The sequence below is a fragment of the Chironomus tepperi genome, unplaced genomic scaffold (assembly GCF_022539635.2).
Source record: "Chironomus tepperi strain 1889 unplaced genomic scaffold, CSIRO-AGI_Ctep_v1 contig_177, whole genome shotgun sequence".
Lineage (NCBI taxonomy): Eukaryota > Metazoa > Arthropoda > Insecta > Diptera > Chironomidae > Chironomus > Chironomus tepperi.
The window spans coordinates 1171248-1194234 of NW_027226299.1; the positions used below are offsets into that span (position 1 = coordinate 1171248).

General features: G+C 31.4%; 7 protein-coding genes across 7 annotated transcripts; 2 read left to right on the plus strand and 5 right to left on the minus strand.

Annotated features, from left to right (window-relative positions):
• Positions 1–3922: 3922 nt before the first annotated feature.
• LOC139089405 (alpha-(1,3)-fucosyltransferase C-like) lies at positions 3923–5656 on the minus strand. The gene is made up of 4 exons (XM_070638944.1): positions 5393–5656; positions 5124–5331; positions 4883–5064; positions 3923–4830 (listed from the first exon to the last, which is right to left on the minus strand). The coding sequence occupies exons 1-4, from the start codon at positions 5640–5642 to the stop codon at positions 4250–4252; spliced, it is 1221 nt and encodes a 406-aa protein (XP_070495045.1). The 5' UTR covers positions 5643–5656; the 3' UTR covers positions 3923–4249.
• Positions 5657–5970: 314 nt separating this feature from the next.
• On the minus strand, positions 5971–7457 carry LOC139089553 (alpha-(1,3)-fucosyltransferase C-like). The gene is made up of 3 exons (XM_070639107.1): positions 6923–7457; positions 6687–6868; positions 5971–6626 (listed from the first exon to the last, which is right to left on the minus strand). The coding sequence occupies exons 1-3, from the start codon at positions 7450–7452 to the stop codon at positions 6013–6015; spliced, it is 1326 nt and encodes a 441-aa protein (XP_070495208.1). The 5' UTR covers positions 7453–7457; the 3' UTR covers positions 5971–6012.
• A 163-nt stretch (positions 7458–7620) lies between these two features.
• Positions 7621–9664, minus strand: LOC139089552 (solute carrier family 23 member 2). Its single transcript, XM_070639106.1, has 4 exons — positions 9145–9664; positions 8893–9078; positions 8512–8828; positions 7621–8451 (listed from the first exon to the last, which is right to left on the minus strand). The coding sequence occupies exons 1-4, from the start codon at positions 9567–9569 to the stop codon at positions 7706–7708; spliced, it is 1674 nt and encodes a 557-aa protein (XP_070495207.1). The 5' UTR covers positions 9570–9664; the 3' UTR covers positions 7621–7705.
• A 2406-nt stretch (positions 9665–12070) lies between these two features.
• Positions 12071–17388, minus strand: Su(dx) (Suppressor of deltex). Its single transcript, XM_070639105.1, has 7 exons — positions 17195–17388; positions 16250–16362; positions 14520–16179; positions 13784–14369; positions 13627–13725; positions 13373–13556; positions 12071–13210 (listed from the first exon to the last, which is right to left on the minus strand). The coding sequence occupies exons 2-7, from the start codon at positions 16302–16304 to the stop codon at positions 13125–13127; spliced, it is 2670 nt and encodes an 889-aa protein (XP_070495206.1). The 5' UTR covers positions 16305–16362; positions 17195–17388; the 3' UTR covers positions 12071–13124.
• Positions 17389–17552: 164 nt separating this feature from the next.
• Positions 17553–21063, plus strand: Hel25E (ATP-dependent RNA helicase 25E). The gene is made up of 7 exons (XM_070638804.1): positions 17553–17672; positions 17918–18144; positions 18356–18760; positions 18941–19059; positions 20004–20282; positions 20344–20599; positions 20740–21063. The coding sequence occupies exons 2-7, from the start codon at positions 17952–17954 to the stop codon at positions 20751–20753; spliced, it is 1266 nt and encodes a 421-aa protein (XP_070494905.1). The 5' UTR covers positions 17553–17672; positions 17918–17951; the 3' UTR covers positions 20754–21063.
• LOC139089313 (uncharacterized) lies at positions 21029–22214 on the minus strand. The gene is made up of 2 exons (XM_070638805.1): positions 22057–22214; positions 21029–21974 (listed from the first exon to the last, which is right to left on the minus strand). The coding sequence occupies exons 1-2, from the start codon at positions 22110–22112 to the stop codon at positions 21152–21154; spliced, it is 879 nt and encodes a 292-aa protein (XP_070494906.1). The 5' UTR covers positions 22113–22214; the 3' UTR covers positions 21029–21151.
• Positions 22215–22250: 36 nt separating this feature from the next.
• ND-13A (NADH dehydrogenase (ubiquinone) 13 kDa A subunit) lies at positions 22251–22873 on the plus strand. Its single transcript, XM_070638807.1, has 2 exons — positions 22251–22436; positions 22515–22873. Exons 1-2 carry the CDS (start codon positions 22305–22307, stop codon positions 22758–22760), a joined length of 378 nt encoding a protein of 125 aa, XP_070494908.1. The 5' UTR covers positions 22251–22304; the 3' UTR covers positions 22761–22873.
• Positions 22874–22987: the final 114 nt, after the last annotated feature.

Below are 22987 nucleotides of genomic sequence, written 5' to 3' on the forward strand. Positions count from 1 at the left end.
TTATTGACCTTGTAGATACAAAATTAAGTAGCACAGAATAATCTGCAGTGCTTGAGGCAGGTTAATTAAAATTATTGACTTTGTTCTGTCTTTAAAATATTGTTCGCATGCTCAATTGTTTATATAAAGAACTGCGACTTTCTAGAATTCAGAATTGAAATCTTAATCCACATTTCGTACTTTCTAAATTAAGTTTTTACTACAGCAACGTCAATTACGTAGTCAACAACCATAGTACGATAGTTTTAAGTATATTTTGGATAAATTACGTTGCTTGTTTATTAGAAAACAAATTAAATTTTATAGCTTTTTAATCCCACTTCCAACCCCCCTCATTTTGCCATCATTAATGACTTTCATCTATTTAAGATTTTCGTTCCTTAAAATAAATCATTTTGTAGGAGTTAATCATGCGATTAAATTGAATAATTTCCATTTCATGAAATTTTTGTTTTGTGTCTCTATCACACTCTCTGTTCTTTATTTTATAAATGCTAATTTCATTTTACAGCAGCTTAAGACTTAAGAACATTTTCATCAAAAAGGATCTCTTTCGCTTTGCTTTGTCTTTATTGTTTTTTTCATCGTCTTAAGGATTTTCCTTTAAACATTCGAATTTCACAAAAAAAAATAATACAAAATAAAATAAAATGAGATTTTGATTTTTTTACAATCGCAAAAATTATAGAAATAAAAGGAAATTCCCTCTTTGAAATTTATTCTTCAATTCTTTTAAAGAAATTGGAGATGAAGAAGGGGAATGAGGACTTGTGATTAAATTGCAAATGTTGTTACGGTGAATTAAATAATAAGACGATCGAATGAGCAATGAAAATTTATGGACTGGGGGAGATGGATTGAAGCGCAATTTATGTGTGGTGTTTAATAGGAATTGAACCTACATCCTGATGGATTATTATGCAAATGTTGTTTAATCAAAATTTATAAATAAATGAGATGTTTATTCTTCGAAGTTCAAAACCAGACTGAACATTTTGTATGAAGGGGTTTTCAACTATGTACAATAAATATTATTCAAATCTCAAATGAACGTTATTTAGTATTAACAGCATACGTGTTTAAAATTGAAGAAATTCAACAATCATCTGCTAGATATCCTACTTTGCTAAATCAGACAAAATAGACACAAAACACATTACCTCCAAAAATCCAGCTACAAAATTTAAACCGATGAATAAAATTTTATTTCAGAAACTCAAAAAATCAATAAAATGTATGCCAAGATGCGTGTGAAATTGAAAAATTCACTTGTCTTAAGGAATCTTAAAGAAGAACGTTTAACATGAGGTGTGGAAGTGTAAAAATTCCTTTACGATCCATCAATCAAAACAGAGGAAGAAAATTTAATTTCACAAAAAAGTTTAATGCAATAAATCAAAGAGAAACTTCAATAGATAATTCTTGAAGTACTTGAGTCATATTAAATATCTTAAAAGTATTCATTCAGTCAGGCATTCATTCTGGTTTCTATCGATAAATAATTTTCATGAAAAACTTTAAAAACTTTTCCTTTATTGAGAATTGGAAAATTATCAGCTGGATTACAGAGTTGCAAAAGGGCGAGAAGGGAAGAAGGAAGCTGCAAAGGAAGAAGTGCTGCAAGAAAGGGGGTAAATTGATAAAGATAAATGGAAATCAATTTCATTTGAAAGCAATATGGAATTACTTTCTATTTTTTTATTGTGATGAAGCTACTCAAACGAGATGAGCTGAAACAAAGATTTGAATTTTCTATTAACTTTGTTTGTTATCGATTCCTTTTTTGTTCATCCTCGATTCTATTTTCTCATTGAGGATTGTCGATAAAATTAAACTGAACTTCTGTGGATGCAACAATAAATCACAGAAATGATGACTTTTTTGGAACTGAATGTTGAAATAAAATCAATGAATAAAGCATGAATATTCATAAAATTGAGTGCGTAATTAGAGTCTGCAAGAAATAAGTAGCATAAAAGTTTTTAATATCAAAAGAAAATTGCTTGTTCAAAAAATAATCACAAATGATAACAAAAAGGAACTGAAAACTTCATGTATGGAAAAGATTTCGCAAGCTTGGTTGTTAATTATTGCTGAATGATGTTGAAAATCTAGCAAGGAACAACTTTTTATCGTATTTTCAAGTCATTTTATTTTAAAAAAAAGTTAAGTGAAGAAAGTTGCAAAATCATTGCGTCTTCTTCAAGACGCTCGTCTTCTTGTTGATATTTTGGATTTATAGTTGATGTCAGAGTTCGAAGTCGACTCGAATTTTATATGAAATCGTCTGAAGTTGACAAGATCTAGCATTTAGTCTTATCTGTAAGTTGAATTCCATCCAAAATGAAAGGGCAGATCCAAAACTCTCATTTCTCATGATATACTTCATCTTCATCCAACACTCAATAAATGAACACAAATAGGAAGTAAACTCATTCAAATTGATATGCAGAAGACATCAACAAAATAAAAATCAGCATCTGCTGTGACAATAAATGTTTAATTAACTTGAACACACTTTACATATTTTTCACGCATGATTGGACAGTGGGACTACATATAAAAATACAATTGGATTTAAATTGAGGTAGTAGACCAAAAATTGGCATTTTTAATTCCAAGATGGAATGAGAATCAGATGATAAATTGAAAATCTCCAATTCCTTAAGCCATAAGCCATAAAAATCCTTTTTTCACACCTTTTTCACAGTCAATGATTTTTATGGAAGTGAAGCATGAACAGTCATAAAAATATTTTTGTAACCCATTTTTGTGGCATTTCTTATTCATTATTCACGTGTGCATGATTTTCATGTGACGAGTCAAGTCAATCAATGCCTACCTAAATTGATATAAAATTACTCTCTACAGCCTATTGATTTTCATTCAGTTGACCTATTATGTAATCTTCAATTAATCTATTTAAAGACATCTAATTATGTCCTTAAAATATCGATGGTTGAATGCTTTCAAGGATTAAATGGAATTAGAATCAATTTTGTGCCTTTTTAAGTTTTTTCTTTACATTTTTTCGAGTGATTGGATACCTTCTTAGGCTCTCATTTAACTCCTCAATTACGTAGCTTGAGGCTGAGATGAATATTGCCTTACGTCCTCCAACGATGAAATTTATGTTCGTTATATTGCCAAGGATTAAAAGGAACTGAAGAATAATGCGAACTTTCTTTTCTTTTTTGCAATTTTCTCATTCGCCAATTTTTAATTTTCAAGTCGTTTTAAAATGCGCAGGCGTCTACAAATAGACACGAAGTAATTTCGAAAAATCATTGACAATTTGTGGTGGGGATTGATGATTGTTTTATGGAGAGGGAGAAGCAATTGATGAGAATATACATAATTTTCATAAGTATTGAAACAATTCAACGATTTTTTATTGTACTAATTGAGAGAGATTAAAATTTTGTCACATGAAATGGCAAAACACTGACATAATTCCCTTATCGCTGTATTCTCATGCTCAACATTTTGACAAAAATGTTCAATTGTCAGAGGATGTCGGATGTGAAAAGCTGTGTTTTCATTAAAATGACTTTTTTGATTAAATGAAAACGAATATGTATTAATTTAGAATCAAAATTTTGATACGATGAGGAGGCAATGATAAAATCATCTTTAATTACAGTTGGGCTTAAAAGCCTCGAAGGTAGAATAATAAATGTAGTTTAATCAAAACGAATTCCTGCGAATTTATAATTTCTTAATGTTGTTTATTCATCAGAGTTTAAAAACAGACTGAACTTTTTGTATGAAAAGGGGTTTTCAACTATGTACAATAAATAATATTCAAATCTCAAATGAACGTTACAACAAAATTTCATCAAAAATCAAAGCAAGAATAAACAATTTTAATCCACAATTCCATCATATGCTGCAAAATCAAACCATAAATGCACATATCGTAAATAATTACTCCACAATAATGAAGACAAAAGAATTTTTTTCTATAAAGAAAAGGATTTACTGCCTCTAAAAGATAATAATGACAAACAAAAGCTTTTTTCCATTCCAATTGTTTTTACTCTATTTATCTTTTAATTCGTCAAATGGAAATGGAAATGAGCAAGTGATTGCATGATGCATTGTCTTAAAAAATAGGTATATATGATGATGGAAATAATTGCACTGTTTTAATGACGGAAATCCATCTTCCCATTCAAAAGACATTAGGATGAAAACTTTAAGTGACTCTGTCGATTCCTTTGAGTTTTTAATGGAATCCTTGATGATTTTAGCACATGCCATCAGTCCACCAAGAATGTATATCAGGATACATGTGTTCTTGCTTGATAAATTCTGGATCATTGAGTTTCATACAAAGATCACAAAATCCAATTTTAAAGGATATATTATCCATAACCACATCATAGTATTTCTTCCACCAAAAATATTTTACATACTCTTTAGGATTAGACATAAGGAATTTCAAATGAGAAACTAAATGCTCAATAGAATCGAAATCATTGGCATCAATGTAGCTATTTGGTGGCGCATAAAGTGACATATTGCCACTGTTGAAGACAATTGGAATAATATATTCAGTCAATGGTCTGTAAAGCTTCTCAGTTATGTAATCTTTGCATAAGGAATTTTCAAATGACAAATAGAACATGTAATTGGCTGTAAGCATATCCAAACATAATATGGAATTCTTTTCGCATTGTAATTTGCCACATTTTCCATAAATGTCGACTTTAATGAATTTTTGTAGTCCATGGACAAGCTCTTCGCGTTTGGAAGCTGACTTACAATTTGATGCGAACCATGCCATAGCTTTTTTCTTCTTTACAACGATTTTATGTATTTCAGGATCTGGAATTAGAGGTTATGTGACAATTCTTACAATGTTGCAAATGCTAAATACCATAAAAGTTGCTGTCTGGTTCCCTCCATTTTGTAGTCGTTAAAGGTGCAATTATCTCACGCGTAGATTTTTCAACAATTCGTCCATAAAACCAAGGAATGTCGGAATCAAATCGATATGTCATAGTCAAATTGTAAAAATTTCTATATCGAGTTAGATCTTCAACTGTTAGGTACGGCGACCTGAAACAGATAATTTTGTTTCTATTTGCTTAACACAATCTTCATTCTATTTGACTTACTCTAAATTAGCAAACACATAGAGCTGATCATTATTTCTAACATTTGGTGTAGGATCTTTCAAATATTCAGCACCATGAAACAGAATCGCATCATATTGAGTGACATTTGATAAATATGTTCTATTGTGAGTGAAGAAGCAATTTGTGACTGGACAATTTAGAGATTCAAGAAATTCTTTTCCAGCTTCATCACTTCCAAGGTACCAAGCTATTTATGGGAAGTATTGAATTTACATATTCATAAATCAAACAAATGATGAGCTAGTTACATGGCTTATTCCAAAATTTTGTCCAAAAAAGGATATTTTTAACATTCTGCGATTCCTCATTCACATGCAGTATACTTGATGGATCATGATGATGCATGATATATTTCTTAAGAGTCAATGAGTTCACTTTGTATTCATTTAACACAAATCGATAATATAGGAAGAATAAAATCACAGAAATGTACACGACTGTAAAAATATTTTGTTTACTTTTGCAGCCAAGCATTAAAAATCGCTTAAGAACAAACATTTCCGATTTGCGCGGCAGTAACATACTAAAATTAGTGAAATTGAAATGAAAAGCCTGGAAATAAGGCTTATCAAGATGACAAATAATCTACAATATAACAGATAAAGATAAGGCTGTTCACGGTCTACGTAACGTACTTTAAGGAAGGGGGAGGGGAGTTGGGTTTGTTGACATTTTGGTACGCGTCAAGCAATCTAAGTAGATTTTGCTACGGGGGAAGAGGAATGGGTCAAAAAGGGGGTGATTCTAACAGTTACGTAATTAGTGAACAACCCCCAAAGTGATAAGATATACTTAATGTCAAATGTTCATCACAATACCTCAAAGGTTCTTCTAAAAAAATGTAATAAAAACTTTTTATTAAGCTAAGCTAGTGATTGTCAAACTTTATATGCGACTTTTGGTTGCACATGTCCCTATTTCGATACCATTCATTGATGTCTTCATATCGATGCTGAGCTTTCATGAAGCTTTCAGTGTTGAACTTTTTACACATTTCACACAATGTATATGGATATGTTGGATGGGATTTGATTGTGTAGTGCTGTTTCCACCAAAAATATTTCACATACTCCTTAGGATTGTCTATTAAGTACTTCAAATATTTTACTAGTTCTTCTGGAGTATCATAGTCATTAGCATTAATATAGCTCTTCGGTGGTGCGAATCTTGTTGTATTTCCTCCATTAAATACAATTGGAATGACATACTGAGTTAATGGTCGATAAAGCTTCTCAGTCACATAGTCTTTGCATAGTGAGTTTTCAAATGATAGATAGAACTTGTAATCAGCTGTTAACATATCAAGACACTTTTGATCATCAACAGGACAGTTTAATTTGCCACATCGTCCATAAATATCTACATCAATGTGCTTTTGTATTTCAGCAACTAACTTGTTCCTGTTTGATTTTGTATAGCAATTTGACACAAACCATGCAACAGGCTTCTTTTTGTTGTTGAGCATGTCTATTATTCTGTCATCTGAAATATAAAGGGATATCCAGAATATTTTGATAATTAAGTACAGGCAGCAATATTTACCATAAAAATTATCATCAGGTGTTTTCCATTTTGGATTTACAGCCGGCGCAATGATTTCATTCGTCTTTATGTCTATGACTTTTCCATAATCAAATCTAATATCGGAATCAAGTCGATATGTCATTGAGAGATTATAGAAATTTTTGTATGCTGATAGATTGTCTAAGACTGCTGTTGGTGACCTTGAAAGTATTAGAAAATGTAATAAATTATCAAAACTATATAAATATGCTTACTCAAGGGACACAAAGATGTAAAATTGTTCCGGACTTCTAACATCGGGCAGCGGTGTTCTTCTAAATTCAGGTCCATGAAAGGCTATAGCATCAAATTTCCTTATATCTCCGAGAAGTTCTTTATTATGCGTGAAAAAGCAATTTGTTACAGGACATTGCACAGATTTTAAAACATCCTCGCCTGCTTCCTCTTTTCCTGTATACCAGTCAGGATTATCAAAGAATCTCGTCCAAAATAGAATATTCTTAGTTCCTCCAATTTCAACTACTTGATCTTTGGCTTGTTGATCAATTATTATGTCATAATACTCATTATCCTCATCTGATTCTGAGTCATTAAATTTGTCACTAGAATTGTAAACTGAATTTATACCTAAAAAGTTACGTGGAATGCATGTATAAATAAATAATACAGTAAGTGTCACAATAATTAAAAAGATAAGCGTTTTTAATTTCTTTCTAGGTATGACTTTTAATTTTTGATGTTCATGCTTTGGAATCAATTTTATTTTATCCACATTCATTGACATCTTACTATGTAGACTAAGAAATACTAACTAACTTAATACTTATAAATTCTAAAATTTCACAAAGTATACATTCAATCGTACCTTTTAGCAAGCACTTAAGTATTATCACAACATAAATACATACAATAAATGTAAGTACTAGCAAATAAATATAAACGCACACCTTGCTTCCGAATAGGAACAGCTGAATGGTTTTTTCTTTATCAGAATGAATGCTGTTATCTACACAAAGACTATTAAGCATGTACTAAAGTTAAAATTTTTTCATTTTATATGTTGGTGAGAATGGTAAGTAGTAAGTGAATTTCCATTTCCTCAGCATATCCATTCCAATCGGGAAGTCATAAGTTGATTTTTCAGTTGTTCGTTCATCAGTTGACAGAGCCATTTCCTTCGACCATTGAGTAATTCCACGTTCTTCCTTTGTTCCTGGAATTATGTGATCAAGTAGACATCCTATGACACTTCCAACAAGAATTGTAGTTCCAAGAAGTACTGAAAGTGTTGAATCTAAAATTTCAATACCGGTATTGATGGCATTTGGATGTTCTTGGATCCATGGACATAAAACGAGCGGGAAGAACAACGAGATTCCAATGATATAAAGGTTTCTAGAAGATCTCAAATCAACATATTGTAATGCAGACAGTCCAAAAGCTGTAATCATTCCGAACATAACGCAAAAGCAGCCGCCAATGACTGGATCAGGAATTAATATGAAGCATGCACCTAATTTGCCAAAAACTCCTTGAATAACCATTATAACTGCTGCCCATTGAATTACACGTCGAGAGCCAATCTTTGTGACTCCAATAGCACCAACATTTTCTCCAAATGTATTTGTTCCATTTCCACAACCCCATAAGCCTGCTAAGACACATCCTAATCCCTCAGTTCCAATACCTCGATTTATAGCATGAACTGGTGGGGATTCTGCATCACACATTATTGCTACTGTTGGATAATAAGAAATCGATTCAACTGTACATGCTAGAACACCTAGAAAACAATAAAAATTTGAGAATATCCAAAAACAAGGAACTAGGATGTCAATTTAACCTGCTAACATTCCAAGAATACTAGAAACTGTAAATGTCGGAAGCCCAAACTGAAGTGGATAAGGAATTCGAAACCACGGTGCATCGTCTAAAACCTTAATCCTTACATCAGTTCTTGCTGGATTTCCCGGTCCAAAAACGTTTGTTGATGTTAAAATTCCACATACCAGCCACATAATGCCGATGGCAAGCAAAACTGGGAATAATTTGAATAATTCAAACCATACAATTTTAAAGCCAACTCCTTTACGATAAGTTACTGCTGGAACTTTGACATCAACAAGAATTTGAGAGAACAAGATTAACAAAATTGTTGTGCTGAAAAAAATATAATTCAAAATTAATCTCAGGATTAATCATTGGATATAATCTCTTGATGTACCTAACAGCAATAAACCAATTTTTGGATGCAGTTTCAGCAGCATGCTTAAACAACGTAATTCCAACTAAACTGACTGCTGGCATAATAGTCAAAGGTGAAATTATTTTTACAAATTTTCCAACGAGGCCTGTATATCCGATAAATACTTGAAACAAAGACGCTACAATAATTGCACCCGATAACTCTCTGTAAACATAATAAGTACACTTAATTGAAGTCATAAAATCATGAATGTTTGCTTTCAAAATTTACCGCATTCTTATCAGCCACAAATCTTCTTTCTCTTCACTCGTCATAGACGAAATATCCTCAGGACATCTCCATTTATCGAGATTTAATATTGCAAGTGTTGGAACTAAAAAGCTGATAGTCCCACCTTGAATTAATGGCAGTCGACATCCAAATGTTGTTTGAAAAATTGTTACAAGCCCAGTCACGAATATCATCGTAGATATGATAGTTCCTCTGGCAGGATTTTCATCTTCCATACATAAAGCAGGCGTTAATATGAAAGGAATTGCTACAATCGCTCCAATCATCGTTAAATAATGCTGAATGGCCATGAAGAACGATAAATACCAAGGAGGAACATCATCAATTCCATAAGTTATGTCACTTTTTTTGGTCTCATCCTTAGATGTCTGATTATTATTGCTTTCAACTTCGGGAAGTTCCATGATACAGCTTTATAAAAATGTCACTCATTCACGATTAGACAACTTATCACTTGAAACTTTCAATCGTAAATGATTTTTCTCTCCCTGAATAATTATTTAAGTACTGATGAATGTATATGCGTCGAAACAAGCAAATATTTCACAGCTTTTATGGATGACTTGTTAATTAAATACACTTTATCTCAATAAAAATTTACAGTAATAGTTAAATTAAATGTAATAGAAAGCTTTTGTTTCCGCGCAATCTGTGCTCATAAATGATTGTAAAATCACTGAATAAATACACTTTTAAAGCTTAGTTAAGGAATTTTAAGAATTGAAATTAAATTTAAAAAAATGTTCGTTGGAAATCTTAACGAATGTTATAATTCAAATTCAAAAAAGACGTTAAATTTTTATATTAATAAAATAGTTCAAAGTAAAGAAAACAAGTCATTTGTGCATCAGAGCTACATATTTTCATTACGAAAATGCTACAGAAGATTCAAAAAATATTGCTCAACAAAAAATTAAAGCCATTTAATATCAATAAACATTTATTGATTGTCAATATACTTTCTTCTGGATCTTTTATGCTTATTGGAGAAATTTTTGTTCAGCGCATAAACAATGTAAATGAAAAGAATAGACATGACTTTGAGAGAATCAAACAATCAACTGTTGTAGGATTAAGTCAAGGTCCATTACATCATTATTTTTATTTGTGGATTGAACGACTACTTCCTGGGACATCTAAGAAAGTCATAATAAAGAAAATTCTTGTTGACCAATTGATTGTGTCACCAATATTCATCTCTCATTTCCTGTACACATCATATTACCTGGAAGGAAAAAGACTTGAGGATATTCATAGCTTATTTAAACAGAAATTCCTTAAAATTTACGTCACAGACTGGGCAGTTTGGCCATTAGTACAGACAGTCAATTTTCTATATGTTCCTTTAAAATACAGAGTCTTGTATGTCAATGTAATTTCATTATTTTACAGTACATTCTTATGCTATATCAAGCATAATCCATAAAATGCTGTAAATAGTAATAATTTGAAGTTAAAAATAAAAATAAGTGGAAGCACTTCACAAACGAATATTTATGAGCATTAATTTTCTCTAACCTTGACCCCATCAGTGCACCTTCCACTTCACGCAAACTACCTAACTGTTTAAATTTGCTTTAATTTATTAAAATTAATGGAAAATTCAATTCCAATAAAAATCGATTTTAGTCTTTTATTTACAACGAATAGCTTAACAAGGTTCTTTAGACATGGATCCACTGTTTATATTTTATGACATCCATGAGCTTATCACACAGCATTTTAGCTACAATGATGTCTTCAGAATATTTAAGGTATCAAAACTTTGGCACAACTTAGTTCTTGAAAATTCAAAGTTTGCTATGAGAAAAATAAGACTTAATGTCAATGAATCAAATCATGATGAAGTGTATAATGTCCTAGATCAAAAGATCTCTGAAATGAAAAGTGACATCCTGGATCTTTTAGATAGTCAGAGGAAATATCAAAATATAAAGGTTTATGTTGATCATGGATGGGATTTTATAGATCAATTAGTCAGGAACTTAGCAGAGTCATTAGTGTCTATAGAAGTTTCATCAGACATATTTGTTGAGAATTTAAAAATTCCAAATTTAAAGTTTTTGAAGCTTGATAATCCATTGTTAGATGGTCTGACTACATGCTCAAATAAATTAAAGGAATTGGCAGTGAATATGAGCGGAAGAGAATATTGGCTGAAAAAGGAATCTCCAATAGCCATAAAAAGTGCATTAAAGAAGAATTCTCAACTGGAAGTGATAAAACTTGACGAAGATCTTACATCCATAATATTTGAGTCTGACATATCAACGGAAGTGAACTTTAAGCTGAAAAGTTTGTCAATAGAATTTTCAAAGATCAATAACGACGAAGAAATTTTCGGAAATGCCAAAAAGTTCCTTGAAAGGCAACAAAAAAGCCTAACTAATATAATCATAACATTCCCTGACTCACCAACTATTCAATGGATATACGAGAATGTAACAAATTTGGAATCTCTTCAGATTAAAATTCATTTCGAGCAGAACCCACATTCGTTCCAACTATCAACAAACGGAGCTATAAAAAGTCTTGATCTGGATATTTCGTCTAATTGGCAATACACTATGAATATTAAGTTTGCATTGAGAGCATTTATAATAAGCACACCTAATTTGGAAGTTCTTAAAATTAGAATGACATCTCCATTGGAAATCGATGACTTTCGATTTTTGCTGTTTAACTCATTAAAACTAAAGAAGCTTAGTCAATATGCTGACGGATGTCTGCATACTTATACTGAAATTTATGAACAACTTAGACAAGATCATGACAATATTAGTCCGCATGTTGAGTTTTACAATAATTCTTATTGAGGATCTTTGGTCACTTTGATTGAATTCTTGGAATTAATTTTAATCCGACGATTTATTTTTAATCCTAGGATTAATTTAACTCAAGTTAATTATTTTTCACTAATTTTCTTTTATTATTTTTCTTTTCATTCATTTTAATAGAATAATTATCTATTTACAATATCTTTGCTATATAATACAAACATTTCACGTAGCATTCACAAAATATTATTCATTCAATGATTCTCACCTCATTCACGTTGATCCCGTTCCATAAAAGTTTAATTTCATTATAATTTGCATAATTTTTTAAATATTAAATAAATTGAATTTGCTGCATTATGCAAAAAATTGAACTACATTTAATTCAGCTATTGTCCAAATATGATTTGAAAATTTCACTATTGCAATTATGACGGAAATTTCATTTTCTTTTAAAGATTTAAGGTACAAGTTCATAAAACATTGGGATCAACAATAAATTTCTTAATAAATTTTAATTAACAAATAAAAATTGGTTTTGCTAACTTTTTAATGCCGAAAGTGCGAGCATTTTGAGGAATTTTTCATGATATTTAAAGGTAGCTGAAGTACGAATTGGTCGATGCTGTGGACGGCTTGACCGATAAGTTAACGATTTTTAAAAATTTAAAAAAATTTCGTCAAAATAATTTTAGGCCAATTCTTGAATTAAAATTTACCGTTAAATTTTGAAATAGATTTCTTCAAAAGTCAATCTAATTCCTCAAAATTTTCGCACTTTAATTTTACCCATAATTTAGATCTAAAGGTGATTCCCCTATTGAGTGCAGTTTTAATATTTATCGAAAAATGTTTCTTTGAAAATTTAAAATTGTTGCCTGAATAAAAAAATAGACTTTCCCAAAGAAAAATATCTTTATGCCTTTTTTTAAGCTTATGATAATGCTCTACACTGTCAATATTTTTTTTCTTTAAGATTTGGTAGATTTAATAATCATAATTTATACGGATTATAATTATAATCTTATCTAACAATAACATATTTGCTGCTTAATTGCCTTCCTTCCTTTAGTAATACACAGAATAAAGGTAGAAATTGTGATTATCATTCAAGGATGCAACTTAATAAATTATATGAATATGACAAAGAAACTTGCACATATATACTGGAATTAGCTGCTTTCACTCTTGACCAAATCCTTCGGTTTCTTCAATTGCATAATTTAATTTCTCTACAAGTTGATCATAACTTTTATAGGGCGGTAAGTCTGGAAGAAAAGAAATAAATATAAAATTGATTAAATTCAAATTTAAAAATCCAACGGACATTTTGAATTTAAAACTTAACGAAAGATATGACTCATGAAATTTTTAAATTCAAAATGACCGGTAAAACTAGTGTTCAAAAGACACAAAGACTGTTGCCTTACCTAATCGATTAAAGCATGTATGTGAACGTGGGAGCCACGTATCTTTGCCGACTTTTTCTATACAAAATCTTTGAGGTCCATTGCTACCCATTAGTTCAGCAAAACCACCAACTGGAACGCGACAAGTACCACACACAAATTGAAGTAATCGTGCACGCTTCTCATTATCCGTCTCACGTACAAACTAATTTGAATAATGAATAAGTTCAATTAGTTTCAACTTTGTTGATGTCATTTTTAAAATTTACACATACCTGCCAAAACCACACAACCTGTTTACTGTTTCTGTTATAATGTCTATAAATTGAATTCCTTTGCCAATCATCAACATCTATCTCTTGCATACCACAAAGCTGCCGTAAAATAACATTGTTAATTAATGAATTTTAATTAAATTAAGTCAGCATTTACCATTAATTCTAATTCTCGTTCATCGAAATATTTCAACCATTCTAAGGGTACAACTTCGTTGAATCCTTCAAGGAATGTCTTGGTCTGTTCCTCGATACCTCTCGTCATTCTCCATTCTGTCATAAGAGTTAAATATTCTTCCTTATTCTCCTCTGTGACGCGCTCTTTATCGCCATTTGCTTTCAATTCGTGATGTATAATTTGTCCAAGGACTTCGAAATCGACAGAAAACCACAGCTCAAGACCACATTCGTCAATGTTATTGTCGCGAACCCATACAAGCGAATTGTAAAATTCTGGATCAATCGACTCTATATCTTTGGTCGTCAATTTTTTATTAAGCATACGTTTATAAAAGGGCATAGTGAAACCACTATAAATAAATCTGCCATGATATAGTGCCATTGCAATAAAGCGACCGATAAATTTAAAGTATTGTAAGTGATCTGGATTAACATAAGATGCCGGATTAATTTGCAATGAATAATTTGATTTGTTAGCGTATTCAAACAAACAGTACATAGGATTTAACACTTCGTGTGATAACAGGAAAAACCATTCTCGTGATACACCACCATAATCCAATCTGTAATATGAAAATTAATTGTTTTAATTAGTTCTTCTAAAACCGTTAAAAATTCAAAAATTATTTTTCGTCAAATTTGAATTCTTTTCGTTAAGTTTTCAAATTCGAAATGACGGCTAGATTTTTGAATTAAAAAATCGATTAACTCACCCTTCTTCACCCCTAAATATAATGTATAGCCTTCGCCGTAGTTCATATGCAGGCAATCGCATAATTTGATGATAAGAATCTTCAAACAGTGTTTGCCTCGTTAGTGTAATTTTAATGTGTGAAGGTAAAGCATTTGATTGGCATAGATATCGGAACTGACTTAATTTCCATCGGAAAGATCTTTCATATGCACGTGGAACTCCGTACATTCCTTTAACTCCTTTTGGTGCACCAGGTCGTGGATCTTCGAATGTTGTTCTTCTTGTATTATGATCCACAAAGAATCTTTCACCAGTTGCCGTATATCGAATTTCCCAGCCACTCGGGAGCGGTCCCTCAGCACCCATTAAGCTTACTTCTTGTCCTTGCGTTCTCGGATCTTCCCATTGTGTTGTTCTATTCTTATGATTAACAAAATAAACTCGATTATCAGGCTGAACTCGTTTCTCCCAGCCATCAGGAAGTGCTCCTAATCCATCAGCATCATCATCTTGAACTGGTGCCTGCGTTGTATTTGATTGTTGAGCATGTTGTGGATAAAGGAATCTCTGATTTCCCTGTGTCATAACATGTGCACGTTGACCCTGCCAATGTTGGAAATGCATCAATCGTTCACTATTTGGACGTTGCCATGTTGTTGTACGAGTATTATGATCGACATAATATACTCGTCCGCGAGGATCTCTTCTTATTTCCCATCCAGGCGGTAGTGGTGATGGTTTTTCCCAATAAGTCGACCTTGTATTATGATCAACATAATATCGACGACCGAAAGGATCTGTTCTACGCTCCCAACCATTTGGTAATTCTTCTTCATCTTCATTATCAACGACCCCCATTGCTTCGCCATTTGGTGGATTTTGAGGCATAATTGGAATTGCACCAGCTGAATTAGCAGGTGATGGAATTTGTTGCTGTGGAGATGGTGAATTCATTAAAGGATTTGAAAAAGCAGGTGTTAGGCGTTGATGATTATTTATAGGCGGTGGTTGTTCCCATTGATTCATTCCACTTGATCTCCTTACAGCTCCCGTCGATGGACTTTGTATTAAGCCACCATTTACACTATTTGGTGATGCTGTCATTAAATTTGGTGTCCCTTGTTGAATTCCATTTTGCGGCTGCACATTATTATTACTACTATTACTATTATTTGTATTACTTCGAAGCCTCATACGCGATCGAATTCCTCCATTAAGGATCGAACTTCTCATCATTGCACCATTTTGAAATGAAATATCTACAGATCGTGCCGTTTCGCCATTGTTTTGAGACGGCATTGTGCTCATATCAATTTTTAGGCCATTAAATACTGCAACAAGCTCTCCATTCTTTATCTGTCTTCCTTCCGACTTCGATTCATACAAAAGATCCATCGCAAGCTCTAAATTCTCACAACGTCCATTATAATGCTGTAATATCTGTACTAAGTGAACAGTTTGTTCGCCAATTAATGAATCTTTCCGGAAATTTGAGTGATCAAAAATTCGAAATTGCAAAATCGATGTCGGAGTAACTAAAACTGTAAATGTATCATTCCATTTTGGTAGATATGTATTCTTTTGATGCTCCGTCTTCCTCGCCAGGTTACAATCAATTGAAAGCTCAACATATGGATTTGGTTTTAAAAATGAATAATTTCTTAGTGATGCATGTTCAACTAGAAAAAATACAATAAAAATGTTATGTGTAATTGCATTTAATTGGATCAGCAATAATTAATTGCTTACTCGTAATCTGTAATTGATGAAATCCCTGACTGGGAACTCTAGTTGAATCTGCCATTTAGCTTTATATTTTATTAATGCGACTTATGGATCTCAAATAAACAACATCGTGACAACTAATGTAGGTATAATAAAAAAAAAGTAGAAAAGAGAGAGTTATTATTAGAAAGGATGATTAATAAATCACGGCATGTCTGTGTGTGGATGAATTATTTATTATGTTTGTCAACTAAAAAAGATCCAGCGAAATAACAAAAAATTCAGGGAATGTCTTAAAATAATAATCAAGAACGATCGTCAAGGTCAATTCTGAACAAGACTAATGATTTTTTTAATAGTCATAAGAAATCAAATCTTTTTCAAAGCCCTGCTCTCATCATTTTTATATTTTCTTACGCTTGAGTGATTTTTACAGTACATTATGAGAACTAGCTGGATGAATCAAACTGCATATCACGATATTATCAAAAAAAGATTTGTTTTTGAACTCTCATTTGTGTATCATTGATAAGGATTTCTTTATCTTATCAATCACTTTTTGTGATATACGCAGTCTATAGACTTTACTTTTGTGTGACTTGCTTGATAATATGTTATTATTTCTTACAAATGAAATGAACAATAGCAGAATCAATCAATTGAATTTACTAATTGATTGCAATATGATGAATCATGCTGTCTAAATCCATTGATTGTAGAAAATATTAAGGAATTATGATGAAATACAAATAATTATTAAGTATGGACAACAGGTCTTCTTTTCTAGATTATTTTTAATCAATTTTATATATGCTCATCAAAAAATCTTGACGTATGTTACGATAATAGTTTAGTGAAAAATTGTCCGTATAATGTATATAAATAATTAACAAGTGTGGGAGTTTTTGTTATTATGATCAAATATGTAGTGAAATTAATTTTTAATTTCTTTTGTTGTTGTATTTTTACCCAATTATATTATTTGATGAAAATATACCAAATCTATTAACAATTTCCTATATCTATAGACACGAGATTAACACTATTATCGCATAAATGTCTTTTTTCGTGCTTTAAGATCCTTAAATCAAACAAAAATTGAATAAAACTATAAAATTTCACGACTAATATTTCAAAGCAATCTTTACAATTTTCACAAACTGAACGCCCTTGTAGCAAATTTGAATAAATTGTGTAACGATTTTTTCGCAAGGACTGTTTTTAATAAATATTTACATGAAAACAATTTTTAATCAAGTCCTTTATTTTATCATAATATTCCAATCGTTTAAATTACAATTTTTCATAATATTTTACCTGAATTTAACAAAAAATTCGAGAAAAATTAACAAAAAAATTTTAAAAATAACGGTCAAAATAGTTTTGAAAGGAGAAACTTTACTTCGACAAGTTGCTGAACGCACCACTTTTCAACGCCACAAATTCTGTAAGTTTAATCAATTTTATTTAGTTAATAATAGTTTTTAATTCATTAAATTAGTCTTAAACTATTGCTTATCCGCTAAATAACAAATTTAATTAAATTGTAAGCTTTAAAAATATGAATTTCGAGAAGAAAATCACATTTTAAATTTGCGGCATCTTCCATTTCGTTTTTTGTCGTAAAAATGTGCTTGGCTAAGTTTTTTCGTCATTGATAACTGATTATTTTATTTTCTATTCGTGTTCCAGTTGAAGTATTAATAAAAAAACAAATTTTATAACAATGGCCGACAATGATGATCTTCTCGATTATGAAGACGAGGAACAGACCGAGCAGGCAGTTGTTGATGCATCAGAGAAGAAAGATGTGAAGGGAACCTATGTGTCCATTCACAGCTCTGGCTTCAGAGATTTCCTTCTTAAACCAGAAATCTTAAGAGCTATAGTTGATTGTGGTTTCGAGCATCCTAGCGCAGGTAATTAAATTATTTTAATTTTTATATTCTAACTTGTTCACTTCCGTTACCTAATATGATGAAATAGAAACACAGATAGGGACATCTGAATAAACAATAGTGTCGATTCTGTTCATTATTCTTTCTGACTTACTTCCTCAATAACACTTTTTATCAATTTTATATGAAACTAAGTAATTAATCAATTGTTATGTTTGTTTAATCTATATAGTACAACACGAATGCATTCCTCAAGCTGTATTAGGCATGGACATTCTTTGTCAAGCAAAATCTGGTATGGGAAAGACAGCTGTGTTTGTATTAGCGACTTTACAGCAACTTGAACCAACTGATAACCAAGCCTACGTATTGGTTATGTGTCATACTCGAGAACTTGCTTTCCAAATTAGCAAGGAATACGAGAGATTCAGTAAATACATGTCAGGTGTTAAAGTTGCTGTTTTCTTCGGTGGAATGCCAATTCAAAAGGACGAAGAAGTTTTAAAGACAACAACACCACATATTGTCGTCGGAACGCCTGGCCGAGTACTTGCTCTTATTCGAAGCAAAAAATTGAACTTAAAGAATCTTAAACATTTCATTTTGGATGAATGCGACAAGATGTTGGAGCAATTGGGTATGTAAAATTCTATAATTTATTATAAAACTAGTGTTTTAATGATGAAAACTTTAGATAGGGACATATGAATATATCAATGATTAATTATCTTTAATCAATCTGAAAAAACATTCAAAAACACATTAAATAATTTTGTTAACATAACATGTAAGTAATGAGTATATTATTTATTTACAGATATGCGTAAAGATGTACAAGAAATTTTCCGAAACACACCACACGGAAAACAAGTCATGATGTTCTCAGCTACGTTAAGCAAAGAAATTCGCCCGATTTGCAAGAAATTCATGCAAGATGTAATTCGCGTTCCAATAATGATAAGCACTTGAAAAAGTTATGATTTCGCGCGATTAGGGTTGCGACTGATGGGCATTAATCAAATAATCAGCTAGAATGGTCTCTAGAATAATAAAAGCTCAATATAATACGAAAAGTTATAATACAAAGTCCATGTCCACAATAATAATCACATATTTAGAACCTATAATACAATCCCATATAATATGTTAAAATTCGTTACCTAGAGATCAAACGCGAATTAAAAGCTTTGACATGAAATCAGCTAGTTTCATGACATAAAAGAAGATTGGGGTTAAGATTGATAAAGTTAATTGGGTTGGGTTGAAAGACAGTCAGTCAATTGTGCTCCAACACAGACACATTAATAAGAGGATAAAATGATGATACAACCAACTTTAAAATTTCAACTGTTCGAGCTGGATCCATGGTGAAGATACAATCAAAATTTAATTCAGACTACGGACATTTAAGAGTTCATAACGGCTGTTAAAAATTCAAATTTTATGGAAATTAATATTTTTTTGAAATTTGAAAATTTAACAGTTTTTATTATTAACGGCCGTTTTGACATGTCCGCAGTATGATTAAATTTGTTTCATGAAAAATCAGGACTATTCTAATTTGTTGGCATTTTTTTTATTTGTTATATTTACAGTTGATCAAATTTTATCTATCTGTATTTAACGTATAATTTGCCTGGATATCAAATGTGTGACGAGATTTTTAAATGAACCGAAGATTCCTAATTGAATTGATGGTAGCTAAAATCATCAAAATGCACTCTTATCATCAATATACCTTTAAAAAAATATGTTGCTTGAAAAAAAGAAATATTCCATCTCGCTCCCGCGCTTAACAACTTTTTCTATTGTCTCTTAGAAAACATCCCTAAACTACTCATTTCCATTAAATAACGTTAAATTTTTTAAATATCTTTTAGCCTATGGAAGTTTATGTTGACGATGAAACCAAATTGACATTACACGGATTGCAGCAACATTATGTTAAGCTGAAGGAAAATGAGAAGAACAAGAAGCTCTTTGAACTTTTAGATGTCCTCGAATTCAATCAGGTCGTAATTTTCGTCAAGTCTGTACAAAGATGTGAAGCTTTGGCTACATTATTGACTGATCAGAATTTCCCAGCTATTGCAATTCATCGTGGAATGGCACAAGAAGAACGTTTAGCTAAATATCAACAATTCAAGGATTTCCAAAAAGTATGTAGACTCTATTCCAGTTCATTGAACTCTTGTTGATTTTATTCATTTCTATTCACAGCGTATATTGGTTGCCACAAATCTTTTCGGACGTGGAATGGATATTGAACGTGTCAATATTGTATTTAACTACGATATGCCTGAAGACTCAGATACATATCTTCATCGTGTAGCTCGTGCTGGACGTTTCGGAACCAAAGGTTTAGCTATTACATTCGTTTCAGATGAGAACGATGCTAAAATCTTGAATAGCGTTCAAGATCGTTTTGATGTCAACATTACAGAATTGCCGGATGAGATTGATCTCAGTTCATACAGTAAGTTTATTTTAACGATTTTTATAATTTTGAAATTTATTCGTTCGGTTCTTCAAAAGTTCATTTTCGTTCAGTTCATTTGAATTTCAAAAATCCGTTAAATTTTATGAAACTAATGCAAATTTTCTTTTTAATTACAGTTGAAGGACGATAAATTGGATAAGAAGTAACAATAAAGGAAACATCATCCCGCATTTTGGATCTTAAGAAACTTATATATACCTACATATAATTTTTTAGAAATTAAGTATTTTCATAATTAATAATATTTATGTGCAAACACTTTCTTTTGAATTTCGATGAGGCACATAACATGAAGAGTTAAAACCATTAAAAAATAATCTTGTAGAAGATCGTCATTTAACATTTTTACTTTCCACAAAAAAATAGACTTGTATCTGAAAATTTACGATTAAAAAAATAAAACAATTTAATTTTTTTTCTGATTGTAAGGACTAAAATAATTTGATTAAGTTTATTGATTTCTCCTAACTTTTTCTTATCACATCATCAATGTTACAGTTCTGAAAAGAAAACTAAAAACGGTAAAGCTCACCACAAACAGGGAATTTTGTATCCATCATAATTAATAAGATTCCTTTCATCATGTTTTGGTGAAGAAACAACATGAGTCGACTGATTAAAATTTGTCATCTTTTCGTCGCCAACAAAAGATTTGGTCGATGAATTTCCACTAGCATCCATTTGTGTAATTGTAGTTCGTGTATTCCCATCCGGTGTTCTTTCGACTTTCCTTGTCTCAGACGATCCGTCTGAGTTTCTAATCGAAATGACTGTTTTACCCCAAGACCTTGAATGTCCTTGATGATGCTGATTATTGGATGGTGGAGGAAATTCATGGAAAGGTGGCAAAGCTGAAAAATGATGTGGGGATAGCGGCGCTTTATGTATATGACGTTTTCTTGGCTTCACAGGAATAACGGGCTCTTTGTAAGTACCATGAATTATGTCCATAATTTTCTCTTCATCAGTCAATTTTCGTATAATTTGAACATTCTGTAAGTCAGTTTCATTCTTCTTCTTGCCATCCTTTAACATTAAATCTGGATTAATTTTCTTTAATATAGTATCCAATTGATCTACATAAATTTTGCCGTCTAAATCTTGATCACTCTTTTGTTTAAATTGACTGTAATTATCGTAGAATTTTTGTAGGTTTTTCTCTTTAATATGCTGATCATCGACTTCAATCTCTTCCATAGCATCAATAATTGTTTTAAATTGCTTTAGGATGCTGTTTGGGAAGCCATGAAAACGAAACTTGTTGTCTTGAAAATCGTTGAAAAACGTCTCTAAATCAAACCACTCATCATCTTCATCTTCTTCATCGAATTTCTTGAAATTAAATTTATCACTGTATGTATAGGTGAGATATTTTCAAAGAAAAATCGTAAATTAAATTTTTATCATATTATATCACAAAATTTATTGCTTGCCTTCGTTTCCTGTCTTTATCATCACTTTCCGAGCCAAAGAATTTCCTCCAATCCATTGGTAATACACAGATATTAAGTGTATCTACAAATTAATTTATAAATCTAGAACTTTTTTCGAGACAAAATAAAAATACACTCAGAGAAAATAATTTATGACGTCACAAAAACAAAACAATCCAGGTGATGTGATTGGTTTGCAGGCCCGCATGAAGTGACGCGAAAAAGTTTGTTGTCCCACATAGGAAAAAATGAATTCGATCAGAAAATTCGCAAGTTTACCACAATTAAGGAATCTTCGACATGCTCGATCAATTAGCACACAAGTTTGTGGTGCATTGAGATCAGCAGAAGAAGGTGGCAAAGTTACACACACAGGACAAGTGAGAATTGCAATTATTTTTATTTTTGTTGTTGTTGGAATTTTGATTAAATAACAAAATATTAATTTCTTGTTTTAGGCTTATGCACCCGATGATTACAGAAATGTACGTTTTGTGAATGCTTCAAAAATTGTCAATCCAAATTGGGCTGCAGATTTGATTGCTGAGGAGCCAATTATTGAAACTGAAGACCGAGTAGTTTGGTGTGACGGCGGAGATCCTCGTTTGGGACATCCAAAGGTCTATATTAATCTTGATAAACCCGGCGCTCATTCTTGCGGATATTGTGGATTGAGATATCAGAAAAAGGAACATCATCATTAAATGAAAACGACGGAAATTCAAGATCCAGAATGGAATATTCAAAATTTTAGTGAAAGAAGCATTAAGCGTGTAAACTATTAAAAATAAAATGTCCTATGTTGGTAAACACTAAAGGATGTAATGTACGTAGTTAATTATTGAACTATTTCCTTAATTTATTGAGTATTTCAGGATAAAAACAATGAAAGTATTAGTGTGAAGTTTGCTGATAATTAAAATTGTTCTTT